Raw genomic sequence first — 27,810 nt, 5'->3', positions numbered from 1 at the left:
TTTTATAGACATGCATTCCAGTCTGTGCTAAGTAAATACAATGCAGCACTGCAAATTGGTAGAAAAGTAAAATAAAAATAAAATAAAAAAAGAGGGATACAATCTTGGAAACAACTTGAGTTGTATTGTCAGAAAACCTTACAGCAGTGTGGAGCATTTGAAAACAAAATGGCCTCGTGATGCGCAGCGAAGTGCAATACCTCCACAGTCCACTACATGGCGCGAAACAAATGAACGCGCTAGCTACGTCTCGACGGTGGGTTTGCGCGATCTGCAGGGTGACCGCCAGGAGTCGCTGTTTTTGGGTTTACATACACGCCGAGGATTTGAACTCCGCAGTACAAGCTTGATTGTTGTGCGAGTAAATGGCGGACAGAGCGGGGTTGTTACATTGTGAACAATAACACTACAAAGCCGCGATTTGTGAGGTGATCAGGTTAAGTGTCCCCACGGCACCTCACCGAGAGGGGACTCCGGCAAACGCACGGCGCAGTTGGGTTTGCGGAGGCTTGTTTTGTTAGCAGCTACGGCCCTTGTTGAGTGCATTGGAGTTCCCAGTCAGGAAGTTGGTCTTCGGGGTGGGTAATTATGGGGGACTCTCTGGGTCTGGTTGGGAAGAGGCTGCTCCTTCTCTTTCGTGACGGAGGCTCAGCTGCAGGATCCGAACAGGAGCAGGCCGTCTGGACGCGCAACTGGGTCCGGGGTACAGTCCGGGCGGTCAGCGTGATTGGTTTGGCCAGTCCAGGGGTAGAGGTGAGCGGCGAAGAGGGAACAACAACAGCAACAGAAGCGGGGCTGACGGTCAGTGTTTACGCATGGATGCATGGATATGCAGATCATAACAATAGTCGTCGTTTCATGCATAACCGACGCGAAATCGAAAGTTCAAAAATAATATACAGTAGCCTCGGATAATTGCATTATAATAATATGCGACGGGGTCGCTGCGCTGTAAAACCGTACCGTCTTTGTGTTGCGAATCTGCTTTTTTGTAGCTACTACAGACCGTGGCTTCGGGCCCAAGATATTCCTCGCGAAAAATAAGAAAATCGCACAACTCATCCGCTATAGTTTTGACAGACAAACGGAAAGAAACGAAAGTATTGCATTTCGTGACATTTTGCATCGGAGCTAACTCGGTTATATGGTCTACTTTGGTTTGAATACGATCTTGATCACGTCAGGTCAGTTGGTCTTGTGTTAGCTGACCAGCTAAGAGACTGGCTAATCATAAACACCGCCGTTTAATACTGGTACTGTTTTGATAACCAGAAAACTACTTACTTGAAAAATGCAAAACCACAGAAAAAAATATCTTCGGAGTGAAATATTTATTAAATAAAAACGTATATGTAAAGGCAAAATTTACAAAAACTAGTTAATAATGTTAAAAAATCGTCATCTTTTCGTAAATGCATTTTGCGAATAATCCACGATTCCTAAACTCCGTATTCATTTATAATATTTTATAATAGTTTGCATGGATCTGAATTATGTATCCTCTCTGAATGGCAACCAGTGCCATAAAATATGTAAAAGAAAAACATTTGTGTGTTGTACGTCTGTGCCATTTATTGGATTTGTTTTGAATGCAGTGGGGTCTCAGTTTTTTGTTTGTTTGTTTGCGTGTACCATGAGGAACGAGTTTTCTTTGCTCATCCATACGGACCTACAGTGACCGTGAAGACGGATGGAGTTTCGCTTTTTGCAGAAAACCTGTCCTAGTGTAAACGCGTGTGTACGTGGAGTTGCATCGCTTGTGTGTACAGAACTGCCTGCTGGTCTAGTCCTGAAATCGGCGCTCGTGTTCGTAACGGCGGAGAGCAGGCGGACTAGGTTGTGAATTTCGGACAGTAACTTCCACTCCGCACCGCCGATGGCAAGCCGATTAATCCTTTCCAGGAAGATTCTGTGGAGTTGGCAGTGCGCCAGATCTAATCCCGATTCAGCCTCAGCTCCTGTCTGTTTTGGGGTGGTGGGTGGGGTGGGGTGGTGGTGTCTTACATTGGCTGTTTGTAGTGTTCTGTCCGAGTGTCCAGGACTCTTCTGTTCTGTCTGCTGGCTGGACTTCTGCATCTTCTCTGTAGAATCTTCAGACCCATACGGTCCTTCCTGTCTGTCCAATTTCCTCTCCGTTTCCTCTCTCTCTCTCTCTCTCTCTCTCTCTCTCTCTCTCTCTCTCTCTCTCTCTCTCTCTCTCTCACCCTCCCTTCTTCTTCTTCTCCTCCTCCTCCTCCTACTCCTCCTCCTTTTTCTGGAGGGCAGTTTTTGTGTTTCACCTTGCATGCGTGACCCTGTCTCCACCCAGGTGTTTGTGGAGTTTGAGGACTGTCCCTGGCGAAACCGGTCCTGGGTGCAGGTCTACGGGGAGGAGGTGGTGACCGTGCTGGTGGAGAGCTCCATCGTCTGGGCCGCCCGCAACGACCCCAACCTCTCCGCAGCAGTCTGTCCTGCGCTGGTCAGTACCCCGTGAGCTTTTGGGAAGAACAGGGGCTCTGATATTGGCCATTTCATCGTTCTGGAGTCACACTTCGACCAATCCCACCTCGGTGATTCTCTGAGCCTGTGCACTCCCAAGTGTCCGAGTAAAGTTCGGCTGGCAGACATTTTGCGAGCCGGCCGGTCCTGTAATGACTTTATCCCAACAGGCTTTCGTATTAGTTAGTTAGTTTTTATTCAGCTGACACGTTTGTACAAAGCAGCTTACGGTTGTTTAGACTAAGCAGGGGGACAATCCCCCCTGGTGCAATGTGGGGTTAAGGGCCTTGCTCAAGGGTTCAGCAGCTGTGGGTCTTATCGTGGCTACACTGGGACTGGAACCTCCAACCTTCTGGGTCCCAATCATGTATCTTAGCCACTAGGCTACAGCCTGCCCCAGTCATGTACCTTAGCCACTAGGCTACAGGCTGCCCCAGTCTCCTGTTGTGCCCATGTAAAGATGGCCATGTGGAGCTTGCAAGGGCCGCTTGGCTGATGTGTGTTTCCTCTCCTAGGCCTTTCGCCCGCTGGTGGATCGCCTGGGTTTGGGATCCCTGGTTCCTGTGGAGTTTTTTGGCAGCAAGATCCTGAACTTCGTCCCAGATGGGAACTCACTGCAGCCATTCGAGGTGAGTGTGTGTGAGTGTGTGAGTGTGTGAGTGTGTGAGTGTGTGAGTGTGTGAGTGTGTGAGTGTGTGAGTGTGTGAGTGTGTGAGTGTGTGAGAGAGTGTGGGGGTTATGACCTCACCAGGTGGAAAGCTGTGTTTGTCTCTGTGCATATGCATGTGCATTTGCATGTGTGTGTGCGCGTTTGCGTGCATGTGTGAGCGTATTTACATACGTGGGTGTTTTGAGATCATCTTGAGCCGGTTCACTGAATGTGTGGGGTGTGTGATGGTGTATTACGAGACTTTGCATTTTTGTTTATGACGTATTATAATCCCTGCACGCATGTGTTTGTGGTACCATGTGGTAGGAGACATGGCGTGTGTGTTTGTGTGTAGAAGTTCAGTTTGAGACTGCCTGTTGGTGTTGTTCTGTGAGTACATGTCTTTTAAAATGTGAGGGTAAGACCCTGAATATGTACTTGTGAGTTGGTGTGTTGGCATATGCATGTGGTGATATACTGATCCACAGTCCATGGTGGTGATGTAGTATGAGACTGTTAAATTGTGTGTTGTGCTATACAGCACTGAGGGTGTGGGTACGTGTATACGGTTTAGGGGACAACTACGTTTGTTGTGCTGTTGATCTGTTGATTGCTGTTGAAGCACGTTTCTTACTGCACAGGAGTTAATTGATTGAATAATGCAACTGACGAGACTGAGATTTAGCTCACCTGGTGCATCAGGTTTAAACCAGTACTGGTTAGAGGGGAAGAATGAAAACCAGCAGTGCTGCTGTCCTCAAGAGCTGGATTTCAGTGTCTCTGGTGTATGTGTTTTGTATTATTGTATCAAGGGTTCAGAGGGTTCACCTCAGGTGTAGGTTTGTTGTTTTTCCTGCACTGGTATTTGGGTATGGATGCATGCATGTGGGTGTGTAAGTGTGCGTATTGGTGTTCTGTGGTACGTATGGGCGCAGTGGTTGACAGGTCGTGTGGTGATTGGCAGGCCCTGTGCTATATTGCGGACTGTGATTGACAGGTGCAGTGCTATGTTGGGGACAGTGATAAATTATATATTATTATTATTTGTACGTTTCGTGTGCAGCTTGTGTGAGTTGTGTAAAGCGGGTCCCTGCGTTCTCGCCCCAGATGGAGCAGGACCTGCGGCACGCCCTGCTGCAGGAGCAGCCCGCTCTGCAGTCTGAGGTCAGCGTGTGGCGCGGTGACTTCGAGCTGCAGGAGATCCTGAGGAAGGGTGAGTGCGTCTGCGCAGATCTGCGCAGTTCTGGGGGATTCTGCCTCGCGTGTGAACTCCCTAACCCCCCACCCCCTGTCCGTCTGCCCGCTCCCCCCCCCAGGCTCGTTCCCGATCCAGGGCCGACGGGTTCGCGTGTACCAGCCCGAGTATGACGACCCCTGGGCCCTGGGCCTGGTCTCCCAGCATAGCCTGGGCACCCACATCATGGAGATCACCCTGGACCAGGTGAGTACCCCGCCTCTCACCCCCATAACCCCCTGTACCCCCATTACCTCCCTCTCACCCCCATAACCCCTTGTACCCCATAACCTCCTGTACCCCCAAAACCCTCCTTTCACCCCCATAACCCCCTGTACCCCCATAACCCTCCTCTCACCCCCATAACCCCCCTCTCAAAACCTCCAAAACTCCCATAACCCACACACAACCAAACTCTGACCCAACCCATAACCAAACCCCCACACATCCAAACTCCCACCCCATCCAACCCATAACCAAACCCCCACAACCAAACTCCCATCCCACCCAACCCATGACCAAACATCCACCCACCCAAACATGCTGAACCGTCAAAAAAAACCGAACCCCAAATCCTCCAGTTGAAGAACAGGCCGGTCCTGGGTGATAACCGATGACTCGGTGTAATTGCCAGATCGGCGCAGTTCACATCGATGACACTAACGTTCTCCTGTCGTCAGTTGAGCGTTGTAAGCGTCTTTCCAAGGCACTTCAGTTTGTCGTGATTCACCCCTCGGTGACGAACGGCCCGGTGCGCGGAACGGCAGCTGTCTGCCTGCTGGACCGACTCTGTGGCTCTGGCACAGTGCAACGCTTCCGGAAGCTTCTGCACATAGCGCGACTCGAGCGCTGCGTTTCATCCGAGTGCTGATCTGCCTGTTCTGACACATTTCTGGTGGTCCTAAATGTGTGTCTGTCTGTGTCTGTGTCTGTGTCTATGTCTATGTCTGTGTCTGTGTCTGTGTCTGTGTCTATGTCTGTGTCTGTGTCTGTGTCTGTGTCTGTGTCTGTGTCTGTGTCTGTGTCTGTGTCTGTGTCTGTGTCTGTGTCTGTGTCTGTGTCTGTGTGTGTGTGAGATTCTGATGTCACTCACACACTGACCTTACTCTTTAACACGCCTATTGTGTGAAAGTTTTCTTTCGCTGGATGTAAAGTGTCATTAGGGTACTGCTTCTGTCATAATTTCTGATGATCCTCTCAGGCAATGGGGCATCAGAATCCAGTCCTGGAGGGCTGCAGCGTCTGCTGGCTTGCAGTGCATTTCAGCACCTGTGATTTATTGAAGTCCCTGATTGACTCCATCGTCCACACGCACACCTTGGTTTTAATTGGCTATTCGTTGAAAGGGAACAGGAGTTGAATCCTGTTGTTCCCGTTGTTCCTGGCTGACTGCGGGCTGGATGTTAGCTGTTTGTAGGGCGGCCTGTAGCGTAGTGGTTAAGGCAAATGACTGGGACACACAAGGTCGGTGGTTCTAATCCCGGTGTAGCCACAATAAGATCCGCACAGCCGTTGGGCCCTTGAGCCAGGCCCTTAACCCTGCGTTGCTCCAGGGGAGGATTGTCTCCTGCGTAGTCTAATCAACTGTACGTCACTCTGGATAAGAGCGTCTGCCAAATGCCAATAACGTAACGTAACGTAACGTAACGTTTCCGGTTACCCAATGGCAGTCTGTGGTTCTGGATAGCGGATAGCAGTTAGCAGTCAGCAGCTAGTGGTTAGCAGATGGCAGTTAGCGGGATATCGGTTAGCAGTTAGCAGTTAGCAGTTAGCAGATAACAGATAACCGATAGTGGTTAGCAGTTAGCGGTCAGCAGGTAGTGGGATAGCGGTTAGCGGTTAGCAGGTAGTGGGGTAGCGGTTAGCGGTGCACGTGTGCAGGGGTGTAGCTGACGGTGTCCCGCGCTTGCAGGGCAAGGCGACGCAGGTGGTGGACCCCCGCGTGATTCACGTGACGCTGGCGGAGGGCGTCTCAGACGAGGTAAGCCTGCTCTTCGTCGTGTGGCTGTGCTTCAATACGGAGCTCCGCCAGATGTGTGCAGAATTTCTGAGCCTTTATGTTTATCTGTTCCTCTGTTCTTCCTTTTCTCACATCTTTCTGTTCCTGCTCACTCCCTCTCTCTCACTGATCCCCCCTCTCTCTCTCCCTCTCTCTCACTGATCCCTTCTCTCTGTCTCTTGATCTCTCATTTTGTTCATCTTTATTCTTTTCTCTTTCCTTCCATACCATTTGGTTTGTACTTCTCTCCATTTTTTCCTCGCATACACTTCTCTCGCTTTGTCTCTCTGATACACACTATCTCTCTCTCTCTCTCTCTCTCTCTCCCCCTCTATCTCTCTCCCCCTATCTGTCTCCTCCCTCTCCCCCTATCTGTCTCCTCCCTCTCCCCCTATCTGTCTCCTCCCTCTCCCCCTATCTGTCTCCTCCCTCTCCCCCTATCTGTCTCCTCCCTCCCCCTCTCCCCCCTCCCTCTCCCCCTCTCTCTCCCACCTCTCTCTCCCTTTCCCCCCTCCCCTCTCTCCCTTTCCCCCCTCCCCTCTCTCCCTCTCTCCCTCCCTCTCCCCCTCTCCCCCTCTCCCTCTCCCCCTCCCCCTCTCTCTTCCCCCCTCTCTCCCCCTCCCTCTCTCCCTCTCTCTCCCCCCCTCCCTCTCTCCCCCTCTCTCTCTCCCTCCCCCACTCTCTCCCCCTCCCTCCCTCTCTCCCCCCCTCCCTCTCCCCCTCCCCCTCCCTCTCTCCCCCCCTCTCTCTCCCCCCCTCGCTCCCCTCTCTCTCTTCCCCCCCTCTCTCCCCCTCTCTCCCCCCCCCTCTCTCTCTCTCCCCTCCTCTCTCCCTCAGACCCGGGCGGGCGTTGGCGGCTGGCACAGGAAGGAGAGCGATGGCGGGAAGGGGGACGCGGGCCGGCGGCGGCGGAATGCCTCGGACAGTGAAGGGGGCGACGCCGTGCTGAAGCGCTTCAAGGGGGCGGGCGAGGGCGCGGCCGAGGGCCAGAACGGGGGCGCGGGCAGCGAGGCCATGGAGGAGGGGCTGAGCAGCTGGGCGGGCGGGGCCCGGCTGGCCAACAACAGTAGCCCCGCCCTGGAGGCGGGCCAGGGGCAGGGCTCGCCCAATCCCGGCCTCCCGCAGGCACAGGCCGGCCTGCGATTCGCCTCTTTCGCCACGGAGAACGGCCGCCCCGCCCAAGGGGACGCCGCCACCCCCGCGCTGCCCACCCTGAAACCTGCCCCCTCCCCCTTCTCCAACACCTCCTTCCCCTCCCTGGGGCAGATGCCCAGCCTCGTCCAGGGGGGGTCCCCCAAACCCGCCCCCGCCTCCTCGGCCTCCGTGCCCGAGAGGGAGAAGGAGGGGCGCCTGACCCCGTTCCCAAACGCCGCCGCCTCGCTGGTCTCCCCGGGACCCCCCGCCTCAGCCTCGCACCTCTCCGAGGGAGGGGCCCCCTGCCTGGCCCCCGCCGCCCCGCTCAGCTTCAGCCAGAGCCCCCCCAGCTGGGGAGGAGCCGCGACCGAGGTGAGCCTGGGGGGGGGTCTTCCAAAATCGGCTCCGGAGAAATGAGACTAGTGGAGGGATCATCAAATCTGGTCCCCAAATCCTGGCCCTGGTTTTCTCTTTCTCCCGGGTAAATAACTGTACAATTACTGCTACCCATTGGCCAGACTGTTCTCGCACCTTGACTCCCAGGTGTAATGGGAGGGGGCGGGAAAACTAGCAGTTCTCAGCCCTTGAGGGCCGTGATTCGATGATCCCTGGAATCGAGCAGAATTTTCCGACCCTGTCCTGTCAGTATAAGCAGTTATAGTTATACTGGAAACTGGGGGAAAACAAACAAGCCTCCTGTATTCAATTCAGTGAAATTTTTTTATCCTGTAAGTTCTGATCCAGCCCTGGAAGAAATGGGTATTGGTCATAACTAGAATACTTGGGGCTCAATCGCTTGTTCGATCTGTCCTTGTCTCCTCGGTTCTTGACTGACTCAGAAATTGATCCAAGGTCCACCTCTCTCCGTCTGCCACGTCTGTAATTGACATGGCTGATGCTTGCACAAAAAGATGCACAAAAAGATGCTTGCACCAGCCCAGGACGTTCCATTTGTCTAGTAAATTATTCCTTGATTCCTCCATCCTTTGTGACTTCCTTTCCTTGCATCCGCCGATGGGCGGAGCTTGGAGCGAAGAAAGGACCCGAGGAAAGGAAGCGAGGACTTAAGAATAAGCCGATCAGACGTGACCTTGAAGCGACTATCCCTGACGACTCTGGTGCGGTGTAAATTGTGGATGTTTTATTTCTTGTTTGACCCTGTCCGGTCCTCTCGTTGTGTTGCAGAGCTCTAAGTCCGCGGCGGGATTCCGGATGTCCCAGCCGGTGTTCGGGGAGGGGCGAGCCCAGACGCCCACGCAGACCAACGGGACGGCGGGGCCGGACGCTCGACCGTTCGGGTTCCTCTTCGGCGGAAAGGAGGAGCCGGCACGGGACGCGGAGTCCTCGCAGAACCTGTTTTTCCAGTGCATGAACCAGAAGCCCAGCCCGGGCCAGTCGGGCGGTACCGCCAAGGGCACCAACTACTTCACGGCGGTTTCGGAAAGCCTGGGCAAGGAGCCGCCCAGCCTGTTCAAACCCGCCACCTCGTCCTCCGAGAGTCTCAAGAAGAGTGTCCTCACGCCCGCGTCCACAGGGCTGTTTAGCCCCGCTCACGGCCTTCCTAAGGACCCCAGCGTCCGAGCGTCTGAGACCCAGCTGTCCGGGAACGGGACGGTGCTGGGTAAGACCTTCGGGGTGGACGCCATGCCCAAACTCTCGACGGGTTTCCCTGGCGGTGTCGGCGGCTCTGGAGGTCTGAGGGCGTCTGGCCTGGGGATGGGGGGGATGGGGACGGGCGGTGCCGCCGGTCTCGGCGGCGGTTTGGGCCTCCTGGGCAAGACCAAGGGCTCGGAGGCGCACGAGAACCTTTTCCTGCAGACCCCAAAACGCGAGGAGCCCACCAACCCTTTCCTGGCCTTTCCCGAAAAGCTTTCCCACAGTCCCTTCAGCGGCCTGCTCTCCCCCCAGACCCCATCCTCCACCTCTTCCGCCCCCTCCGCCGCTGGGTCCAGCGTTTCGGGACCGGCGGAGGCGGAAGGGCTGGGCGCCGCGGCGGAGAGCCAGCCCAACCTGTTCACCATGTCGGAGCAGCCGCGGGGCCTCCTGTCTTCCTCCTTCGGCGCCATGTCCTCGGGCTCCGCCGCGTCCTCCTCCGCCCCGCCCGTTTCCCTGCTCCCCCAGGACACCCTGCAGGTCGCCCCGCAGAGCGCCGACGGGCTGGGCCCCAGCATGGGCCCCGGGGGCACGCCGGAGGGCGGCGCGCTCGAGCTGCAGGCCCCGTCCGGCTTCTCCGTGTTCGGCGGCGGGGGCGACGCCCCTCAGAAGTTCTCGCTGGACGAGAGGGGCGTCTCGGCGAAGCGCGACTCGGACTCCAGCTCCAACAACAGCGACCTGTCGGATCTGAGCGAGGCGGAGGACCCGCTGGACCCCATCCCCTCCCGCTCGGCCGCCCAGGACAAGGGCAAGGGCAAGGGCGTGGGCAAGAGCCGCCCGCGCAGCAAGCCCTTCAAAGGTGAGCGTCCCACGACCGGCGGAGCCCAGAGCACCCTGGGCACTGTGGGCTGGGCACTGTGGGCTGGGCACTGTGGGCTGGGCACTGTGGGCTGGGCACTGTGGGCTGGGCGCTGCGTTCGGGTACAGTGGTCGATTTTATTATGTCACTTTCTCCTACCCTTTCATTAAGTACATTTCAATGTAGTGTGTGTGTTCGTGCAACTTTTTGTAGAAACAACATTTTTACTGTCCTGTGGGTGCGATTCACAGCTGACATGACACAGCTGAGAGACTGAGGTACGAAGGAACAAGTGGAGGTGAAATTAGGCGATGATCACTAACTTGCTTGACTTGAACCAATCTAAAGTTTACTCCTCTTCATGACAGAATGCAGCAGTTGGGTGGGATTGGGTCAGCGTGTCATTGACGGCATAGAGTAGCTCTTTCCCTTGAAGCTTGATTGGTCCTCTGGTTGGTGCTGATGCTCACCATGATTTTTGTTGGGGTCCCCCTTAGACTGCAGTGGGTCAGTGTGTGCAGATGTAGTTGGGTTTCGCTCAGGAGGTAAGAGTGGTCGTCTGGCGGTTGGAAGGCTGCCAGCTTGATCCCCTGCGCTGGTTGTGTTGAGAGTGTCCCTGAGCAAGACACCTAACCTCCAATTGCTCCTGCTGAGCTGGTTGGTGCCTTGCTTGGCAGCCAATCGCTTCCCTGCTGTTTTTTGGGTCCGTCTGTGCCTGAAGGGGGTGCAGTCGGTGTTAATGTTAGAACGCTAACCCTGCTGTTGTTTCGGGGTCCTGTGTGACCGCAGTGGGGCAGCCGGTGTTGATCTTTAAGCGCTAACCCTGCTGTTGTTTTGGGGTCCAGTGGGGCAGCCGGTGTTGATCTATAAGCGCTAACCCTGCTGTTGTTCCGGGGTCCTGTGTGCCCGCAGTGGGGCGGGCAGCCGGTGTTGATCTTTAAGCGCTAAACCCTGCTGTTGTTCCGGGGTCCTGTGTGCCCGCAGTGGGGCGGGCAGCCGGTGTTGATCTTTAAGCGCTAACCCTGCTGTTGTTTCTGGGGTCCTGTGTGCCCGCAGTGGGGCAGTCGGTGCTGAAGGACCAGGCGAAGGTCCGGCGGCTGAAGCAGTCGGGGGAGTCCTTCCTGCAGGACGGGTCCTGCATCAACGTGGCGCCCCACCTGCACAAGTGCCGCGAGTGCCGCCTGGAGCGCTACCGCAAGGTCCGCGAGCAGGACGAGGACGAGGACGACCCCAACGTGGCCTGCCGCTTCTTCCACTTCCGCAGGTGTGCGTGCGTGCGTGCGTGCGTGCGTGCGTGCGTGCGTGCGTGCGTGCGTGCGTGCGTGCGTGCGACAGTGTGTCCGTGTGTGTGTCCGTGTGTGTGTGTGTGTGTCCGTGTCCGTCCGTCCGTCCGTCCTTGTGTGTGTCCGTCTGTGTGTGTTTGTGTGACCGTGTGTGGCCTGGTTTAACGCTTGTTAGGGCAGTTGATAGGTCGTTGAGCTATGCTTTGATCCCTTGATCTCTGCAGTAGTTAAGAGTGCCTGCCGCTGTGATGTGGTACAGCCAGCGATGTGAGATCTGAATGTTTCTACTGTGTAGTTTTGGGGTGGGAGTTTGGGAATATGCAGTTTTGGGGTGTGTAGTTTTGGGGTGTGAGTTGTGGGGTGTTAGGGTTGAGTTTTGGGGTGTGCAGTTTTGGGGGTATGAGTTTTGGCGTGTGAGTTGTGTGGGGTGTTAGAGTTGAGTTTTGGGGTGTGCAGTTTTGGGGGTATGAGCTTTGGCGTGTGTGTTGTGTGGGGTGTTAGGGTTGAGTTTTGGGGTGTGCAGTTTTGGGGGTGTGAGTTTTGGCGTGTGAGTTGTGTGGGGTGTTAGGGTTGAGTTTTGGGGTGTGCAGTTTTGGGGGTGTGTGTTTTGGCGTGTGAGTTGTGGGGTGTTAGGGTTGAGTTTTGGGGTGTGCAGTTTTGGCGTGTGAGTTTTGGGGCTCTGACGTACCCCGCCCCCCCCTCCAGGTTGGCGTTCACGCGGAAGGGCATCCTTCGTGTGGAGGGCTTCCTGAACCCCCAGCAGAGCGACCCGCTCGCCATGGGGCTGTGGCTCCCCTCCCCTGCCGCCCACGAGGGCCTGGACCTCGACACCTCCAAGTACATCCTGGCCAACGTGGGCGACCAGTTCTGCCAGCTCGTCATGTCCGAGAAGGAGGCCATGATGATGGTGGAGCCCCACCGTACGTACGCGCGAGAAACACGCGCAAAACCCGCCAAGTTCACTTCACCTCTCTGGACTCGATGGGCGGGGGTCTCCTCCCTGTTTAGGCCACTTTGGGTCAAATACGGAATTACTTTCTCTTCATTAAATTAGTTGTTTAGCTGATGCTATGATCCTAGGCAACTTACTAAATGGGCCAATCTCCCCCTGGAGCAATGTGAGGTTAAGGGCCTTGCTCAAGGGCCCAACAGCTGTGGCTACACTGGGGCTTGAACCACCGACCTTCCGGGGTTCCAGGCAAGCACCTCAGCCACTTGGCTATCGGCTGTCAGGATTCAAATACTTTTCTAGGCTTTACTGAAAAGTACAAACCCCACCTTCTGGTCCTCTTCTTTGGCTCAATTGCATCAGGCAAGATTAATCGAGCACAGAAAAATGATTTGAATAGAAAATAATTACATATTTGACCAAGTCAAATTTGCAGTGATTGATTGACATTGGGGGTATTGGGGGTGGAATGGGGTGGTTGGTCTCCTTTCTGTTTCGGGCGTTTCAATGACGTGTTATTCCTCGGGGGTATTGGGTGGCGTGGGGGGGGGGGGGGGGGGCAGTTGGAGTCCTCCTTGTTTTGGGCGATTGATTGATTGAGTGATTGATTGACGCGTGTGGTTCCGTGTTGCCGAGCAGAGAAGGTGGCGTGGAAGCGTGCGGTGCGAGGCGTCCGGGAGATGTGTGACGTGTGCGAGACCACGCTCTTCAACATCCACTGGGTCTGCCGCAAGTGCGGCTTCGGCGTCTGTCTGGACTGCTACAGACTGCGCAAGAGCCGTCCCCAGGAGGGTGAGTGTGTGAGTGTGTGAGTGTGTGAGTGTGTGTGAGTGTGTGTGAGTGTGTGTGAGTGTGTGTGAGTGTGAGTGTGAGTGTGTGTGAGTGTGTGTGAGTGTGTGTGAGTGTGTGTGAGTGTGTGTGAGTGTGTGTGAGTGTGTGTGAGTGTGTGTGAGTGTGAGTGTGTGTGTGTGAGTGTGTGTGAGTGTGTGTGAGTGTGTGTGAGTGTGTGTGAGAGTGAAAGAGAGTGTGTAATCTCTGCTTCTCTCTCAGAGGAGGAAGGCCCAGATGAGGAGGTGTTCTCCTGGCTGAAGTGTGCGAAGGGGCAGCCGCACGAGCCCCAGAACCTCATGCCCACCCAGATCATCCCCGGCACAGGTCCGCTTACCCCCGCGCCCCGACACGGGTCACTCCTCAACATGGGTATCACATCCCAACATGGGTATCACACCCCAACACGGGTCACCCCCCAACACACATTACCCCCCCAATGTGGGTCACCCCCCCAACACACATTACCCCCCCCCAATGTGGGTCACCCCCCCAACACGCATTACCCCCCCAATGTGGGTCACCCCCCCAACACGCATTACCCCCCCAATGTGGGTCACCCCCCCAACACGCATTACCCCCCCAATGTGAGTCACCCCCCCGAACACGCATTACCCCCCCAATGTGGATCACCCCCCCGAACACGCATTACCCCCCCCAATGTGGGTCACCCCCCCAACACGGGTCGCCCCCCAAAACGGGTCACTTTTCTTTTCTGCAAATTCTAATTCTGAAAAGAAATCGTTGGATGGAAACCCCACTTGGCACCTAATGTTGGTGAAGTGCTAACGCTGTCTCACACCTGTAATCTCACACCTGCAATCTCACACCCCAACACCTAAAGCTGTGTTATCCTTCCCTCTGGTGCTGCTCATCTCATGAAACCTCCCCCCCCCCCCCCCCCCCCCCTCAGCTCTCTACAACATCGGGGACATGGTCCATGCTGCCCGGGGCAAATGGGGCATTAAGGCTAACTGCCCCTGCACCAGCCGACACACCAAGCCCCTGGTGCGGCCCAGCGCCCCCAACGGCCTCTCGCAGGTATGGTGATCGTCTGTATCGAGACGGAGGCTCTCGTATAACGTTTTAACGGCACAATCGGTCATTTCAGACTTCTAACGAGAGCTATTACCAGCCACAAACACCCTCAAACCACAACACTGTTTGTCCCGTCCCTTCTGTGAACGCGCTGACGTTGAAACGCCATTGGAACCAATTTTCAACCAATGAGCTTTAATTTTTGGCACAGTGTCGGGCCGTCACCTGCCCATTTGGAAACCTGAATTTAAGGACTATAAACACACAGGCAGAGGGTGAGTCAACATGTCAGCGAGCCTTTTTCAATGATAGGCAGGGATTCACAATGGTCTTGTAACGATGTTTTAACTAAAAATTCTCACCTATTGGACCTTTAAGAATACTTGGAAGTATCATTAGAAGTTTATGTCAAGTCTCTCGGTCCTGCCAAAAGCCAAGTTTGGCCGGCTCACGTGGAGCAGCAATAATTGGCTCGCTGCTCCAGAGGGAGGGACTTGGCAGGGTTAGTAGATAGCCGCACAAAACGAGCACCTCGGGCGCCTCGGAATCACGGTTACAGCTTGGGAGGCGAGACGGCTTGAAGAAGGCGTGTCGCTCTCCCGTTGGCCGCCGAGGGACGGGGCGTGGGCGGTGTATCTAATACTAGCTCTAATTGAATCAGACGGGGTCCAATTGGCTACCAAATTGGGAGAAAAAAGGGAAAAAATCGGATTAAAATAATATTTAAAAAAAAAAATTTTTTTAAAGAACTTTGTCAAGTCTGCTGAGTGTAGTATTTTTTTTTGACGCTGCATGTGCAGTCAGATCACGGTGTGCGAGCGGGGCGTGGGTGTGGGCGTGAGCGTGTGCGTGGGTGTGGGTGTGTAGCGGGCTCTGGTCTTCCCCCCCCCCAGTCTGGCGTGAACTCCGGCGCGGGCGGCCCTGGCCCGGCCACGCCCAGGACAGAGGCGGAGGTCGGGACCCCTCCCGCGGCGTCGGCGGTGAAGGCGGAGCCGCCCGCGGAGGGCGCGGTCGAGCCAATCGGCGACGGCGCCGGGAGCAACGTCCCGCCCCCTGCTAAAGAGCCCCGCCCCTCCGGGACAGACTCCGCCTCCTCCTCCGCCCTCCATTGGCTGGCAGACCTGGCGACCCAGAAGGCCAAAGAGGAGACGAAAGGTAAGAGGTCAGGTGGGCGTCACACGTAAGTGGTTGGAATTTATACAGCGCCTTTATCCAAAGCGCTGTACATTACATTACATTACATTAACGGCATTTGGCAGACGCTCTTATCCAGAGCGACATACAGTTGATTAGACTAGGCAGGAGACAATCCTCCCCTGGAGCAATGCAGGGTTAAGGGCCTTGCTCAAGGGCCCAACGGCTGTGCGGATCTTATTGTGGCTACACTGGGATTCGCACCACCAACCTAGCCACCAACCTTGCCTGTCCCAGGCTTTTACCTTAACCACTACACTACGGACAGCTACAGGAACAGAAACATGCTTCCATCACAACTGCCAAAGTGCAATTCACGCACTGTACCATTGATCCGTCTCATTCACCCATTCATACACGCACTCAAACACCGACGGCGATTGGCTGCCATGCAAGGCACCGACCAGCTCGTCTGGAGCAATTGGGGGTTAGGTGTCTTGCTCAGGGACACTTGGACACGCCCAGAGGGGAATCGAACCAGCAACCCTCCAACTGACCAATGACTGCTCTTATCGCCTGAGCCAATGTCGCCCCCTAGTGTTCATCACAGGTGTAGAAGTCTGTTCTACATCCCACACTAATATATATTCACTCTGTGACATCACTGTCAGTTCTGGAGGGCCTCATTGGCTGCTGGGTTTTGGCTGAATTTGACTTGGTTGTTGGGCTCCACACGCCTCGTATCCAGAACGGGCTGCTTATTGAACGGATACCCGTAAAACCCGGAGGCCCGGAGTAGGGCTGTCGGACTGGAGTTAGACAGCCCTGCTCCGGTGCTGCGCTTGCACTGTGAAATGTCTGCATGGACGCCGAGATTCACTTCCTAAACTATGGAGCCAACTTTTTCTTAATGTAGATTTTGGACAAATCCCCGATGTACTGAAATACTTTTTTAATAGTTTCATTTCTAATAGTTTTACCAGGTCACTTTGGGGAAAAACTTTAAAACAGATTATGTTCATGACTAATTTCAATGTTGTGGTTTATCAGCCTGAGTGAGTTTGTTGCTCGCTGTCACTCATAACCTCCATCCTCTCACAACCTCTCAAATTCAGTTGACTTTATTGGCATGAAATATGAATTTACTTATTATGAGTATACATATGAATAATAATATTAAAATAATGATCATTTTACAATATCGAACAATAATAGCAACTTTAACAATAACATATGAATAAATATGTTCATATGTATGAATATGAGGTGGTCATATTTGGGTGGTCTCTCTCTCCCCCCCTCTCAGACCCCGGCTCTCTGCGCTCCGTGGTTTCTCGGGACAGTCGGCCGTCCTTCGGCCTGGACTCCCTGGGCTCCTTGTCCAGGCCGTCGCCCTCCCTCTCCAGCCCCAAGCTCTTCAACAGCCTGCTGCTGGGGGCCGGGGCCCCTGGGGGGGCCCAGCCCAAGGCCGAGGGCTCCAGCCTGCGCCACCTGCTCAACTCCGGCCCCGGCAAACTGCCCCAGGGCTCCTCCGACCCCGGCGTGCCCTTCCCCTCCGTGTTCTCCACGTCCTCCGGGGTACGGACACCCACACACACTTATACACACACTTATACGCACACACACACACTTATACACACACTTATACACACACACACACCCACACACACTTATACACACACACACACACACAGACACATAGACACACTTATACACACTTATACACACAGCACACACACACTTATACACACACGCACTTATACACACTTATACACACAGCACACACACACAGACACACACTTATACACACACACACACACACACACACACTTATACACAGACAGACACGCACACACACAGACACACGTATACACACTGATACACACTTATACACACAGCACACACATTTATACACACTTATAGACACACACTTACACACAGCACATACGCACACTTATACACACGCACACACACAGACACACGTATACACACTTACACACACACGCTCACTTATACACACACGCACACACAGACACGTATACACACACACACACACACTTATTCACACACGCACACACATGCACACTTATACACTTTATTAGGTAGACCTGTACACCAGCTTGTTAATGAAAATATCAGCAATCAGCCAAGTACACACTTATACACACGCATGCAGACTCATGCACATAGCCTGTAGTGTGGAGTATGTTGCAGTATGCATCCACTCCGTGTCATTATTAGTCTGACTGTTTTTTCCTGCCATAATATGTATCCCTGCTTTCTCTCTCCCTCTCTCTCTCTCCCTCTCTCCCTCCCTTCCTCCTCTCCTTCTCTCTTCCTTCTCTTCCCCTCTTCCTACTCCTCTCCCTCTTTCTCTCTGTCTCCCAGGGTGATAAGTCGAAGGGCAGCCTGCCCAACTTCCTGGATCACATCATCGCGTCCGTGGTGGAGACGAAGAAGGCGGAGTTTCGGCGGGGCGGGGCTGACGGTGTGGAGGCGGGGCCTATGGGTCGGCGGGAGGCGGTGATTGGCCTGAGCGTGCTGGACCCCCACACCTCCCACTCCTGGCTGTGTGACGGCCGGCTGCTCTGTCTGCAGGACCCCAGCAACGGCAACAACTGGAAGATCTTCCGCGAGTGCTGGAAGCAGGGCCAGGTGAGCGGGGTTAGCACGGGTGAGAGGAGTTAGCACGAGGTTAGCGCCAGTGAGTGGGGTTAGCATGAGTGAGAGAAGTTAGCACGAGGTTAGCGCCAGTGAGTGGGGTTAGCATGAGTGAGAGAAGTTAGCACGAGGTTAGCGCCAGTGAGTGGGGTTAGCATGAGTGAGAGAAGTTAGCACGAGGTTAGTGCCAGTGAATGGGATTAGCATGGGTGAGAGGAGTTAGCATGAGGTTAGCGCCAGTGAGTGGGATTGGCATGGGTGAGAGGAGTTAGCACGAGGTTAGCGCCAGTGAATGGGATTAGCACGGGTGAGAGGAGTTGGCACAGATTAGTAGTAAACACGAGGTTAGAGCCGGTGAGTGGGGTTAGCACGGGTGTGAGGAGTTGACACAGGGTTAGCATGAGGTTAGCACCAATGTGCTGGCTTAGCACAGATGAGGAGTTTGCATGACGTTAGCCTTGTGGTTAGCATGTGCAGAGTTAGCATGAGGTTTGCACCAGTGAGCAGGCGTTGGCATCGATGCACCTGTAGCCTGTGTTGTCTGTGTCTCTATACCCTGTTCTGCCTGTGTTCCCCTAGCCTGTGCTGGCTGTGTCTCTCTAGCCTGTGTTGTCTGTGTCTCTATACCCTGTTCTGCCTGTGTTCCCCTAGCCTGTGCTGGCTGTGTCTCTCTAGCCTGTGTTGTCTGTGTCTCTATACCCTGTTCTGCCTGTGTTCCCCTAGCCTGTGCTGGCTGTTTCTGTAGTCTGTGCTGCCTGTGTTCCCCTAGCCTGTGCTGGCTGCCTCTGTAGCCTGTGCTGCCTGTGTTTCTCCAGCCTGTGCTGCCTCTGTAGCCTGTGCTGGCTGTGTCTCTCTAGCCTGTGCTGCCTGTGTTTCTCCAGCCTGTGCTGCCTGTGTTTCTCCAGCCTGTGCTGCCTGTGTTTCTCCAGCCTGTGCTGCCTCTGTAGCCTGTGCTGGCTGTGTCTCTCTAGCCTGTGTTGCCTGTGTTTCTCCAGCCTGTGCTGCCTGTGTTTCTCCAGCCTGTGCTGCCTCTGTAGCCTGTGCTGGCTGCCTCTGTAGCCTGTGCTGCCTGTGTTTCTCCAGCCTGTGCTGGTGTCGGGGATCCATAAGAGGCTGAACGGCGGCCTGTGGAGGCCGGAGGCGTTCAGCCTGGAGTTCGGGGATCAGGACGTGGACCTGGTGAACTGCCGCAACTGTGCCATCATCTCCGACGTCAAAGTGGGGGAATTCTGGGATGGATTCCAGGTCATCTCCAGTGAGTTCAGAGTTCAGCGAAAAGGAAACCAATAAATATCTTAAACCTAACAAAAAATGAATAACAGAAAAGCCTTGCCCTGCCCTAGTTTATAATTTCAAAATGAATTATTCCCAATGGCAAGAGAAGAGTTCTGCTCCTGTTTAATATCAAAAAATGTAAATTGTGGTGTCTCGGTGGCGCAGCCTGTAGAGCACTGACCACATGCTCATTGCGAGCCGCGACGTCGGCGGTTCGAATCCGGCCGTCCGACAATTTGTCGCTTGTCTTTCCCTCTCTCGCTCCCATTCTTCCTGTCTCTCTATACTATACTGTCCAATAAAGCTGAAAAAGGCCTAAAAAATATATTAAAAAAAAAAAAAAAATGTAAATTAATATTGCCTTTGCAGTCATCACCTTCGTCATTTTAAAATTCATACTTGCCTTTGTGTATACATGTCCACATCCTATGAATAAGTGGGAGTGACAGTAACACATCCTATGAATAGGTGGGAGTGACAGTAATATGTTCCTCTCTTTTGCATTTTATGTGGAGATTCCTGTGGCTCCTGCTCTCCAAGCCCAGGACATGTGATGTTTTGTAGTCTGTGTAAGAGCAGAGGACTCCCTTTCCCATCAGCCCCCTGCGTCTCCCATGATTCATTGCAGTGATTGTAGTGAAAGGCATGATGGGATTTGTATTTTTCTGTGTCAGAGCGGCTGCAGGGCAGTGACGGGCAGCCCATGGTGCTGAAGCTGAAGGACTGGCCTCCGGGAGAGGACTTCAGAGACATGATGCCCACACGGTGAGACTTACACACACTCACACACACACACACTCACACACACTGCACACACACACCACACTCACTCACACACTCACACACCGCACACTGAACACACACCACACACACCGCACACACACCGCACCGCACACACACACACACACCGCACACACACCGCACCGCACACACACACACACACTCACACACACTGCACACGCACACCACACTCACTCACACACTCACACACCGCACACCGAACACACACCTCTCTCACACACACACACACACACACACACACACACATCACTCACACACACACACACACACACACACTCACACTCACAGACACACACATTTTTAATTCCATGTATTTTGTGTTCCTATTCTAGCTAGTGAGCTAGCTCAATTTACTATGCAAATTTTTAGTTTATTTAGTCAGGTAAGCTAGCAACTAATGTTATCCCGACAAGTGCACTTAACTCATCCTTAAAAAGCTATGCGATGCCATCTGAATGAACAGACCCTTTTATTGGCACTCTCTATGGTCAGTTGGTCCTTTTGTGCGTAACTGTGGTGATGACCCTGGGGGTGTGTTTGTAAACTGGCTCCAGGTTCGATGACCTGATGGAGAACCTGCCCCTCCCTGAGTACACCAAGAGGGACGGGCGGCTCAACCTCGCCGCCCGGCTCCCAGACTTCTTCGTGCGGCCGGACCTGGGGCCCAAGATGTACAACGCCTACGGTGAGAGCGCCCCCTGGTGGCCGGTCTCTTTATAGTCCAGCGACGGGGCGTTGCTGTGACCGATGACAGGTGGCGGGTGATGCTGGCCGCTGGTTCATACGGGAGTGCGTTTATACCTTCTGCTGAAAGGACAACGACCACGGTCTGCTTCGGCCGACAATGGAGCGTTCGTGAACGTTGTGTGATTTCAGTCGAGCAACGCTCTGGACTATAAACTGGCCTTTACAGTCGCCGTGTCAGGATCTGGACATTATTTTAAATTCAACAAACTAACACGGAAGACAAAACGGAAGAAAAATACTAAATTATAAAATGTGCATGTAAAAATGTGATAAAGCAGTTATATAAAATAATATTTAAAAAGGCTGGCATGCGTACAGCTCACAGTGACCGCTCCAGGTGAGGTACCGGTGAGACGGGTACAGGTGAGACAGATGCAGGTGAGGTACAGGTGAGCAGCGGAGTACAGGTCCTCTTTGCACTTGTACTTGGGTTTGATCTGCACTTCGTTGTACGTCGCTCTGGATAAGAGCGTCTGTTAAATGACTGGTAATGTGATGGAATGTAATGACGACCCTTCTCCCCCCAGGTCTCACCTCCTCGGAGGACCGGAAGGTGGGCACCACGAACCTGCACCTGGACGTGTCGGACGCGGTGAACGTGATGGTGTACGTGGGCATCCCGGAGGGGGAGGGGGACTTCGGCCCGGGTGAGCACAGCCTCCTCCTGCCCCAGCGCCTGCGTGTGGCCGTGTTGTGTGTGTGCTGCTTCTACTGTGTGTGCTGCTTTTAGTGTGTGTGCTGCTTTTAGTGTGTGTGCTGCTTTTACTGTGTGTGCTGCTTCTTCTGTGTGTGCTGCTTCTACTGTGTGTGCTGCTTCTACTGTGTGTGCTGCTTTCACTGTGTGTGCTGCTTCTACTGTGTGTGCTGCTTCTACTGTGTGTGCTGCTTTTACTGTGTGTGCTGCTTTTACTGTGTGTGCTGCATTTACTGTGTGCTGCATTTACTGTGTGTGCTGCTTTCACTGTGTGTGCTGCTTTCACTGTGTGTGCTGCTTTCACTGTGTGTGCTGCTTCTACTGTGTGTGCTGCTTTTACTGTGTGTGCTGCTTTCACTGTGTGTGCTGCTTCTACTGTGTGTGCTGCTTTTACTGTGTGTGCTGCATTTACTCGTTCGTAGGTGGATTTTGTTTCCAGAAACACCTCATAGCTGGACCTACATAATAGTTTTTACCATTATTTATTTTTTATTTGAGAAAAAATCCCCCCCCCCCCCAAAAAAAAAGTTACTTTTCAATTCAGTTTTTGTAAGTTTAGGAACTACTCTCTCTCTCTCTCTCATACACACACACACACACACACACACGCAGACACACACACACACAGACACACGCAGACACACACACACACGCAGACACACACACACACGCAGACACACACACACACGCAGACACACACACACACGCAGACACACACACACACACACACACACACACACACACGCAGACACACACACACACACTCACACCCAAGCTGGGAGTCTCCTCTTTACTGGCCCCCAGACCGGCGGCCATATTGGATTGTGCAGTAAGGTGTTTGTTGTGTTGATTGTTGCTGAACTTCTCCTTCACAGACGCAGTCCCCAATGGATTTACAGGTCAGTGTTTCATACCTTATAGCCCCCCCCGCATGTAACTCCACCCCCCTATGCTGTTCTACTCTTCCCATTGGTCAGTCCAGGCTCCGACCTTGGATTGGCTTGGGCTCTCACTCAGTCACATTCCATTTCCTGTTTCCTGTCTTCCCTGTTGTGGCATGTCCTCTCTGCTCTGGTAATGGAGGCTCCTGTTGTATGCCCGTTTACTTTAAAAAAAATATTATCCTAAAACAACTGATGTATGAAATTGACCAATTCCTCAGTTCCCCCCAGTAGTTCCTCCCAAAGGTTGAACAGTGTAGAGTAACTGCAATGCACCCTGGGTAGTGAGCACGAGACACTGTGTACATTCCACGGTACAGGACGTACAATTCTCCCGTTGTAACAGCCAATAGAAATACACAGATGGTGATTGATGGTTACTTGGACACTTTTTTTAGCTTCTTCCTCATGTCGGGGCTCAAGAGTATATTTAACTCCTTTCCTCCATTGTTAGAGTTTTTTTTTTCTCCCCATTGGGGACCTTTCTTTTTATCCTCTTGCTGGTTTTTGAGTCCTTTCTAACATTTCCTGTTTTTTCTATTTTCCTGTTTTTCGTGTTAAGCGTCTTGGTGACGTCGTGTCTCTGTAAAAAGCCCCATTTGCGTTGAATATGACAAGGGTTGCTGGGTTTTGTGTCGAGAAAGGATCCGTTCACTCGTATATATGTGTGTGTGTGTGTGTACCCTCCCAAATTTAACATTTTGCAGCAAAGTGACAGATTAGGTTTGGGCATTCAAAATAATAGTGCGTGCGTGCGTGTAAAAAGGATAATGGGTCATGCATAATCTTTCCACATTCTTTTTGTAGTTCCAGAAAGTAGAAGCAATGACTAGACATGGTACTGAATTGTTTTACGCTGCCGGGGTCAGTTAGAGCAGATGCAGGCAGTAAGCCAGATGCTGTTTGGGTGGCGTACAGCGCACAGGAGCACAGTCTCTGGCATTACACGCCTCTGTCTTTGAGGCAGTAACAGTGCCCGTGTGATAAAGGTGCAGGGCATGCTGGGTAAGGGCCTTATCAAAGACCTCTGTGTGTCTCTGGGGTCATTGATACAGCATGCTGGTATTTGGCTGTAGGTAATGCCAAACCCTGGTCATTGGCTGTAGGTAATGCCAAACCCAGGTCTTTGGCTGTAGGTAATGCCAAACCCTGGTCTTTGGCTGTAGGTAATGCCAAACCCTGGTCTTTGGCTGTAGGTAATGCCAAACCCTGGTCTTTGGCTGTAGGTAATGCCAAACCCTGGTCTTTGGCTGTAGGTAATGCCAAACCCTGGTCTTTGGCTGTAGGTAATGCCAAACCCTGGTCTTTGGCTGTAGGTAATGCCAAACCCTGGTCTTTGGCTGTAGGTAATGCCAAACCCTGGTCTTTGGCTGTAGATAATGCCAAACCCTGGTCTTTGGCTATAGGTAATGCCAAACCCAGGTCTTTGGCTGTAGGTAATGCCAAACCCTGGTCTTTGGCTCAAGGTAATGCCAAACCCTGGTCTTTGGCTCTAGGTAATGCCAAACCCTGGTCTTTGGCTCTAGGTAATGCCAAACCCTGGTCTTTGGCTGTAGGTAATGCCAAACCCTGGTCTTTGGCTGTAGGTAATGCCAAACCCAGGTCTTTGGCTGTAGGTAATGCCAAACCCTGGTCTTTGGCTCTAGGTAATGCCAAACCCAGGTCTTTGGCTGTAGGTAATGCCAAACCCTGGTCTTTGGCTGTAGGTAATGCCAAACCCTGGTCTTTGGCTCTAGGTAATGCCAAACCCAGGTCTTTGGCTGTAGGTAATGCCAAACCCTGGTCTTTGGCTGTAGGTAATGCCAAACCCTGGTCTTTGGCTGTAGGTAGTGTCAACCCCCATTCTGTGGCTATGGCTAATATCAAAACCCTGGTATTATATATAATATATAATCGGTTTAAAATGAAGTTTCATCCTGTACTTTAAAGCAGTTTTTTGATCCGAGGCCAGACTTCCATGTACGTCAGGCCCTTAACCCTTCATCGCTCCAGGGGAGGATCCTCCTGCTTAGTCTAATCAACTGTAAGTCGCTCTGGATAAGGGCGTGATGTAATGTGGCCTTCCTCTCGCGGCCGTCTGCAGAGGTGATGACGACGATCGAGGAGGGCGACGTGGACGAGGTGACGATGAGGAGGATCTACGAGATGAAGGAGAAGCCCGGTGCCCTCTGGCACATCTACGCCGCCAAGGACGCCGAGAAGATCCGCGAGCTGCTGCGCAAGGTCAGGGGTCAGGGGTCAGCGGCCAGGGGTCAGAGGGCAAAGGTCCCCCCCCCCCGAGTCCCAGGCCCAATATGACGCCGCCCGATTCTCCAAGTGGTTTTGTCTTTGGAAAATTGAGAGTTCAGAAGCTTAGTAGGGTTTTCAATCGGGGCTCAAAACAACAGCATATAGTAGTCATTCTGATCGGTTGAAAGTTATAAGGTTGAAAGTGTGCCGTGTGTGACAATAAAACGCGACATTAAAATGCATGCGGATACAATGTGCATTCGTGCTACGGATCTCGGAAGGCGTTTGAGGCCGTACCTGTCCTTCACGGCGAGCGCCTCCGTTCCGCCCTCTGACCCTTCCCCCGTGGGCCCTGGCAGGTGGGGGAGGAGCAGGGGCAGGAGAACCCTCCGGACCACGACCCGATCCACGACCAGAGCTGGTACCTGGACCAGACGCTGCGGCGCCGGCTGCAGGACGAGTACGGGGTGCAGGGCTGGGCCATCGTGCAGTTCCTGGGGGACGCAGTCTTCATCCCCGCGGGGGCCCCGCACCAGGTGGGCACGGGGGGGGGGGGCGTTTAGACTCGCACTGGAGGGGGCAACTCCAGTCCTGGGGGGCCGGTGTGTGTGCAGGTTTAACTCCAGTCCTGGGGGGCAGGTGTGTGTGCAGGTTTAACTCCAGTCCTGGAGGGCCGCAGTGTCTGCAGGTTTAACTCCAGTCCTGGAGGGCAGCAGTGTCTGCAGGTCTAACTCCAGTCCTGGAGGGCCGCAGTGTCTGCAGGTTTAACTCCAGTCCTGGAGGGCCGCAGTGTCTGCAGGTTTAACTCCAGTCCTGGAGGGCCGCAGTGTCTGCAGGTTTAACTCCAGTCCTGGAGGGCCGCAGTGTCTGCAGGTTTAACTCCAGTCCTGGAGGGCCGCAGTGTCTGCAGGTTTAACTCCAGTCCTGGAGGGCCGCAGTGTCTGCAGGTTTAACTCCAGTCCTGGAGGGCCGCAGTGTCTGCAGGTTTAACTCCAGTCCTGGAGGCCAGTGTGTGTGCAGGTTTTGCTGCCATCAGTTACCCTGGCTCAGCTAATTAGCCATATGCACCATGACGATTCATGCCACAATACAATTCTTCAAGACTGCTGCTTATATCACGGAAAGCTAGGGCCCACCTCACCCATCCCTAACCTAGTGGCTACGGTCCTTGGCTGGGAAGTTTGGTGGTTCAAGCCCCAGTGTAGCCACAATACGCTGTGTCAATGTCTGTTGGCATCATTTAATTTGTTCCAATACACCAGGGAAGCTTATTCAGATGCAGAAAATTATTTTAATCCAAAACAAATACTATTTGAACCCAGGTCCTAAAAGAAAATACTGTGAAGGGTTTACAGTTTACTCGTAATAATTACGAATTATGATAACTAAAATAATAGTAATATTAAAAATCCCAGGAGTCTGAATGTTATTATGAGTTGTAATGTGGGTCTGTTTCTCCTCTCGCAGGTCCATAACCTGTACAGCTGCATCAAGGCAGCGGAGGACTTTGTCTCTCCCGAGCACGTGAAGCACTGTTTCAGACTGACGCAGGAGTTCAGACACCTGTCTACCACGCACTCCAACCACGAGGACAAGCTGCAGGTCAGCCCGACGCCAGGGGGCTGATGGGAAAGGGAGTCCTCTACTCTTACACAGACTACAAAACATCACATGTCCTGGGCTTGGAGAGCAGCAGGCTCTTCTGTTTCTACAAGTTTCTTAATTGATCAGTGAAGGCTTTGAGGTGTGAATTAATTAGAATGAGATTAGAATGTTCTTGACTGAACGTTCTAATACTGATGTAACAATCACTGCTGCTAATTCTAGTTCTGGGACATTGATTTAGAATTTTTTTTTAATTAATAATGCATTAAAGACCCACAAGAGATCACTTGTTGGTGATTATAATTTTCTTAGCTGAATATTCAAATGCTGATGTAGTTATCGCTACTGGTAACTGAAAGCAGTGTTCTACAACTTTGAATTCTAGACTTTTTGAAGTTTGAAGAAACATTCCAAAACACCTAGTCTGCAAAGGGTTAAAGAAGGGTAATTGCACAATTGACTCACCTGGCGTCTGAGCTGGTGTGTGAGGTCTGAGCTGGTGTGTGGGGTCTGAGCTGGTGTGTGGGGTCTGAGCTGGTGTGTGGGGTCTGAGCTGGTGTGTGAGGTCAGGTCTGAGCTGGTGTGTGGGGTCTGAGCTGGTGTGTGAGGTCTGAGCTGGTGTGTGAGGTCTGAGCTGGTGTGTGAGGTCAGGTCTGAGCTGGTGTGTGAGGTCAGGTCTGAGCTGGTGTGTGAGGTCTGAGGTCTGAGCTGGTTTCTGGTGTTAATGAGAGACGGGGGCTCGAGGGAACGACGTTGTGTTAGCCGATGGCGCGGTTCTGAGGCTGATGCACTCTGCTCTGTGGCCCACAGGTGAAGAACATCATCTACCACGCCGTGAAGGACGCGGTGGGAACTCTGCGGGCCCACGAGCCCAAGCTGGCCCGCTCTTAGCTCGTGATCGCCCCCTGCTGCTTCCGCGCGGGAGTGGGGATGAGGGTCCGGAGGGATCCGCCTGTTTTCGTTACGCGTTCGGAGACGGTCGACCAGCTCGCCGTTTCTCTGCTGAACTCCTGGTCAGGATGAAGGAAGCACTTCAGTGTGACTCATCGCTCAAGACAACAAAATGTTTTTTTGAATCCCCCCCCCCCCCCGTGTGAAAGGCATTAGATCTGAGAGTTACCTGGCGACGTGCCTTCTTCTGAGTTCCAATCGATTCTGAAACCGTGACCTCCCGTCCTTTTAAAACTTTTTCCTCATCTTGTTTTGTTTTTTTAACCCCCACCCAATAGAAGAGAGTACTTCACTTTTGTTTGATTGTTTTTGAGCACCAGAATTTTAACCCCCCCCCCCCCCCCCCACCCTCCCCAATGCCACCACCCTTTCTTGGTGGAAATGAACTAGAAGCAGTTAAGGGATTAAACAGACCAAAGTTTTCTATTTTCCGTGGTTTGGTTTTCTTCCATTACGGTGACTTCTTCATTTGTTTTTACACCCACAGCGGAGGGGTGGACGACTGAAGGCAGTGATAGTCCTACTGTTGTTTTTCTCACCAATTTGGTCCAAGGATTACAGCATTTTACATTAAAACTTATTCAGTAAGAAACAAAACACACAAAAAAAACTACTGGTCATTACTGTGTCATCATATATTGAACGTAGCAGTCTGTATAATTTTTTTTTTTTTTTTTTCTTCAAAATAAATTTTGCAAATAAAGAAAAAACTTTGTTCTAGCTTAAAA

The 27,810-nt window shown here is 52.9% G+C and overlaps 1 protein-coding gene across 2 annotated transcripts; it reads left to right on the top strand.

The window, feature by feature from the left end:
• The first annotated feature begins 293 nt into the window (after window positions 1-293).
• Window positions 294-27,810, top strand: kdm3b (lysine (K)-specific demethylase 3B). Of its 2 annotated transcripts, none has more exons than XM_061235805.1 (25): window positions 294-753; window positions 2,309-2,458; window positions 2,994-3,107; window positions 4,235-4,340; window positions 4,444-4,568; window positions 6,274-6,342; window positions 7,198-7,866; window positions 8,680-9,946; window positions 11,003-11,210; window positions 11,935-12,149; window positions 12,818-12,970; window positions 13,229-13,333; window positions 13,920-14,047; window positions 14,938-15,199; window positions 16,485-16,756; window positions 17,567-17,833; window positions 18,923-19,094; window positions 19,789-19,879; window positions 20,470-20,600; window positions 21,190-21,309; window positions 22,232-22,255; window positions 24,381-24,520; window positions 24,886-25,062; window positions 25,994-26,128; window positions 26,942-27,810. In XM_061235805.1, exons 1-25 carry the CDS (start codon window positions 589-591, stop codon window positions 27,020-27,022), a joined length of 5,346 nt encoding a protein of 1,781 aa, XP_061091789.1. In that variant the 5' UTR covers window positions 294-588; the 3' UTR covers window positions 27,023-27,810. The 2 variants fall into 2 exon arrangements, with proteins under 2 accessions (XP_061091789.1, XP_061091788.1); XM_061235804.1 differs by having other exon boundaries at window positions 294-801.

This window comes from Conger conger, chromosome 3 (genome assembly GCF_963514075.1).
Source record: "Conger conger chromosome 3, fConCon1.1, whole genome shotgun sequence".
Taxonomy (NCBI): Eukaryota; Metazoa; Chordata; class Actinopteri; order Anguilliformes; family Congridae; genus Conger; species Conger conger.
This window is presented reverse-complemented; position numbering and strand designations above follow the sequence as displayed.

Bases quoted from the DNA above. Each gene is read 5' to 3' on its own strand.
- kdm3b (XM_061235804.1), top strand. From the start codon at position 589: ATGGGGGACTCTCTGGGTCTGGTTGGGAAGAGGCTGCTCCTTCTCTTT. The intron at 2,459-2,993 runs GTCAGTACCCCG...TTCCTCTCCTAG, and splicing joins CAGCAGTCTGTCCTGCGCTG to GCCTTTCGCCCGCTGGTGGA. The intron at 6,343-7,197 runs GTAAGCCTGCTC...TCTCTCCCTCAG, and splicing joins CGGAGGGCGTCTCAGACGAG to ACCCGGGCGGGCGTTGGCGG.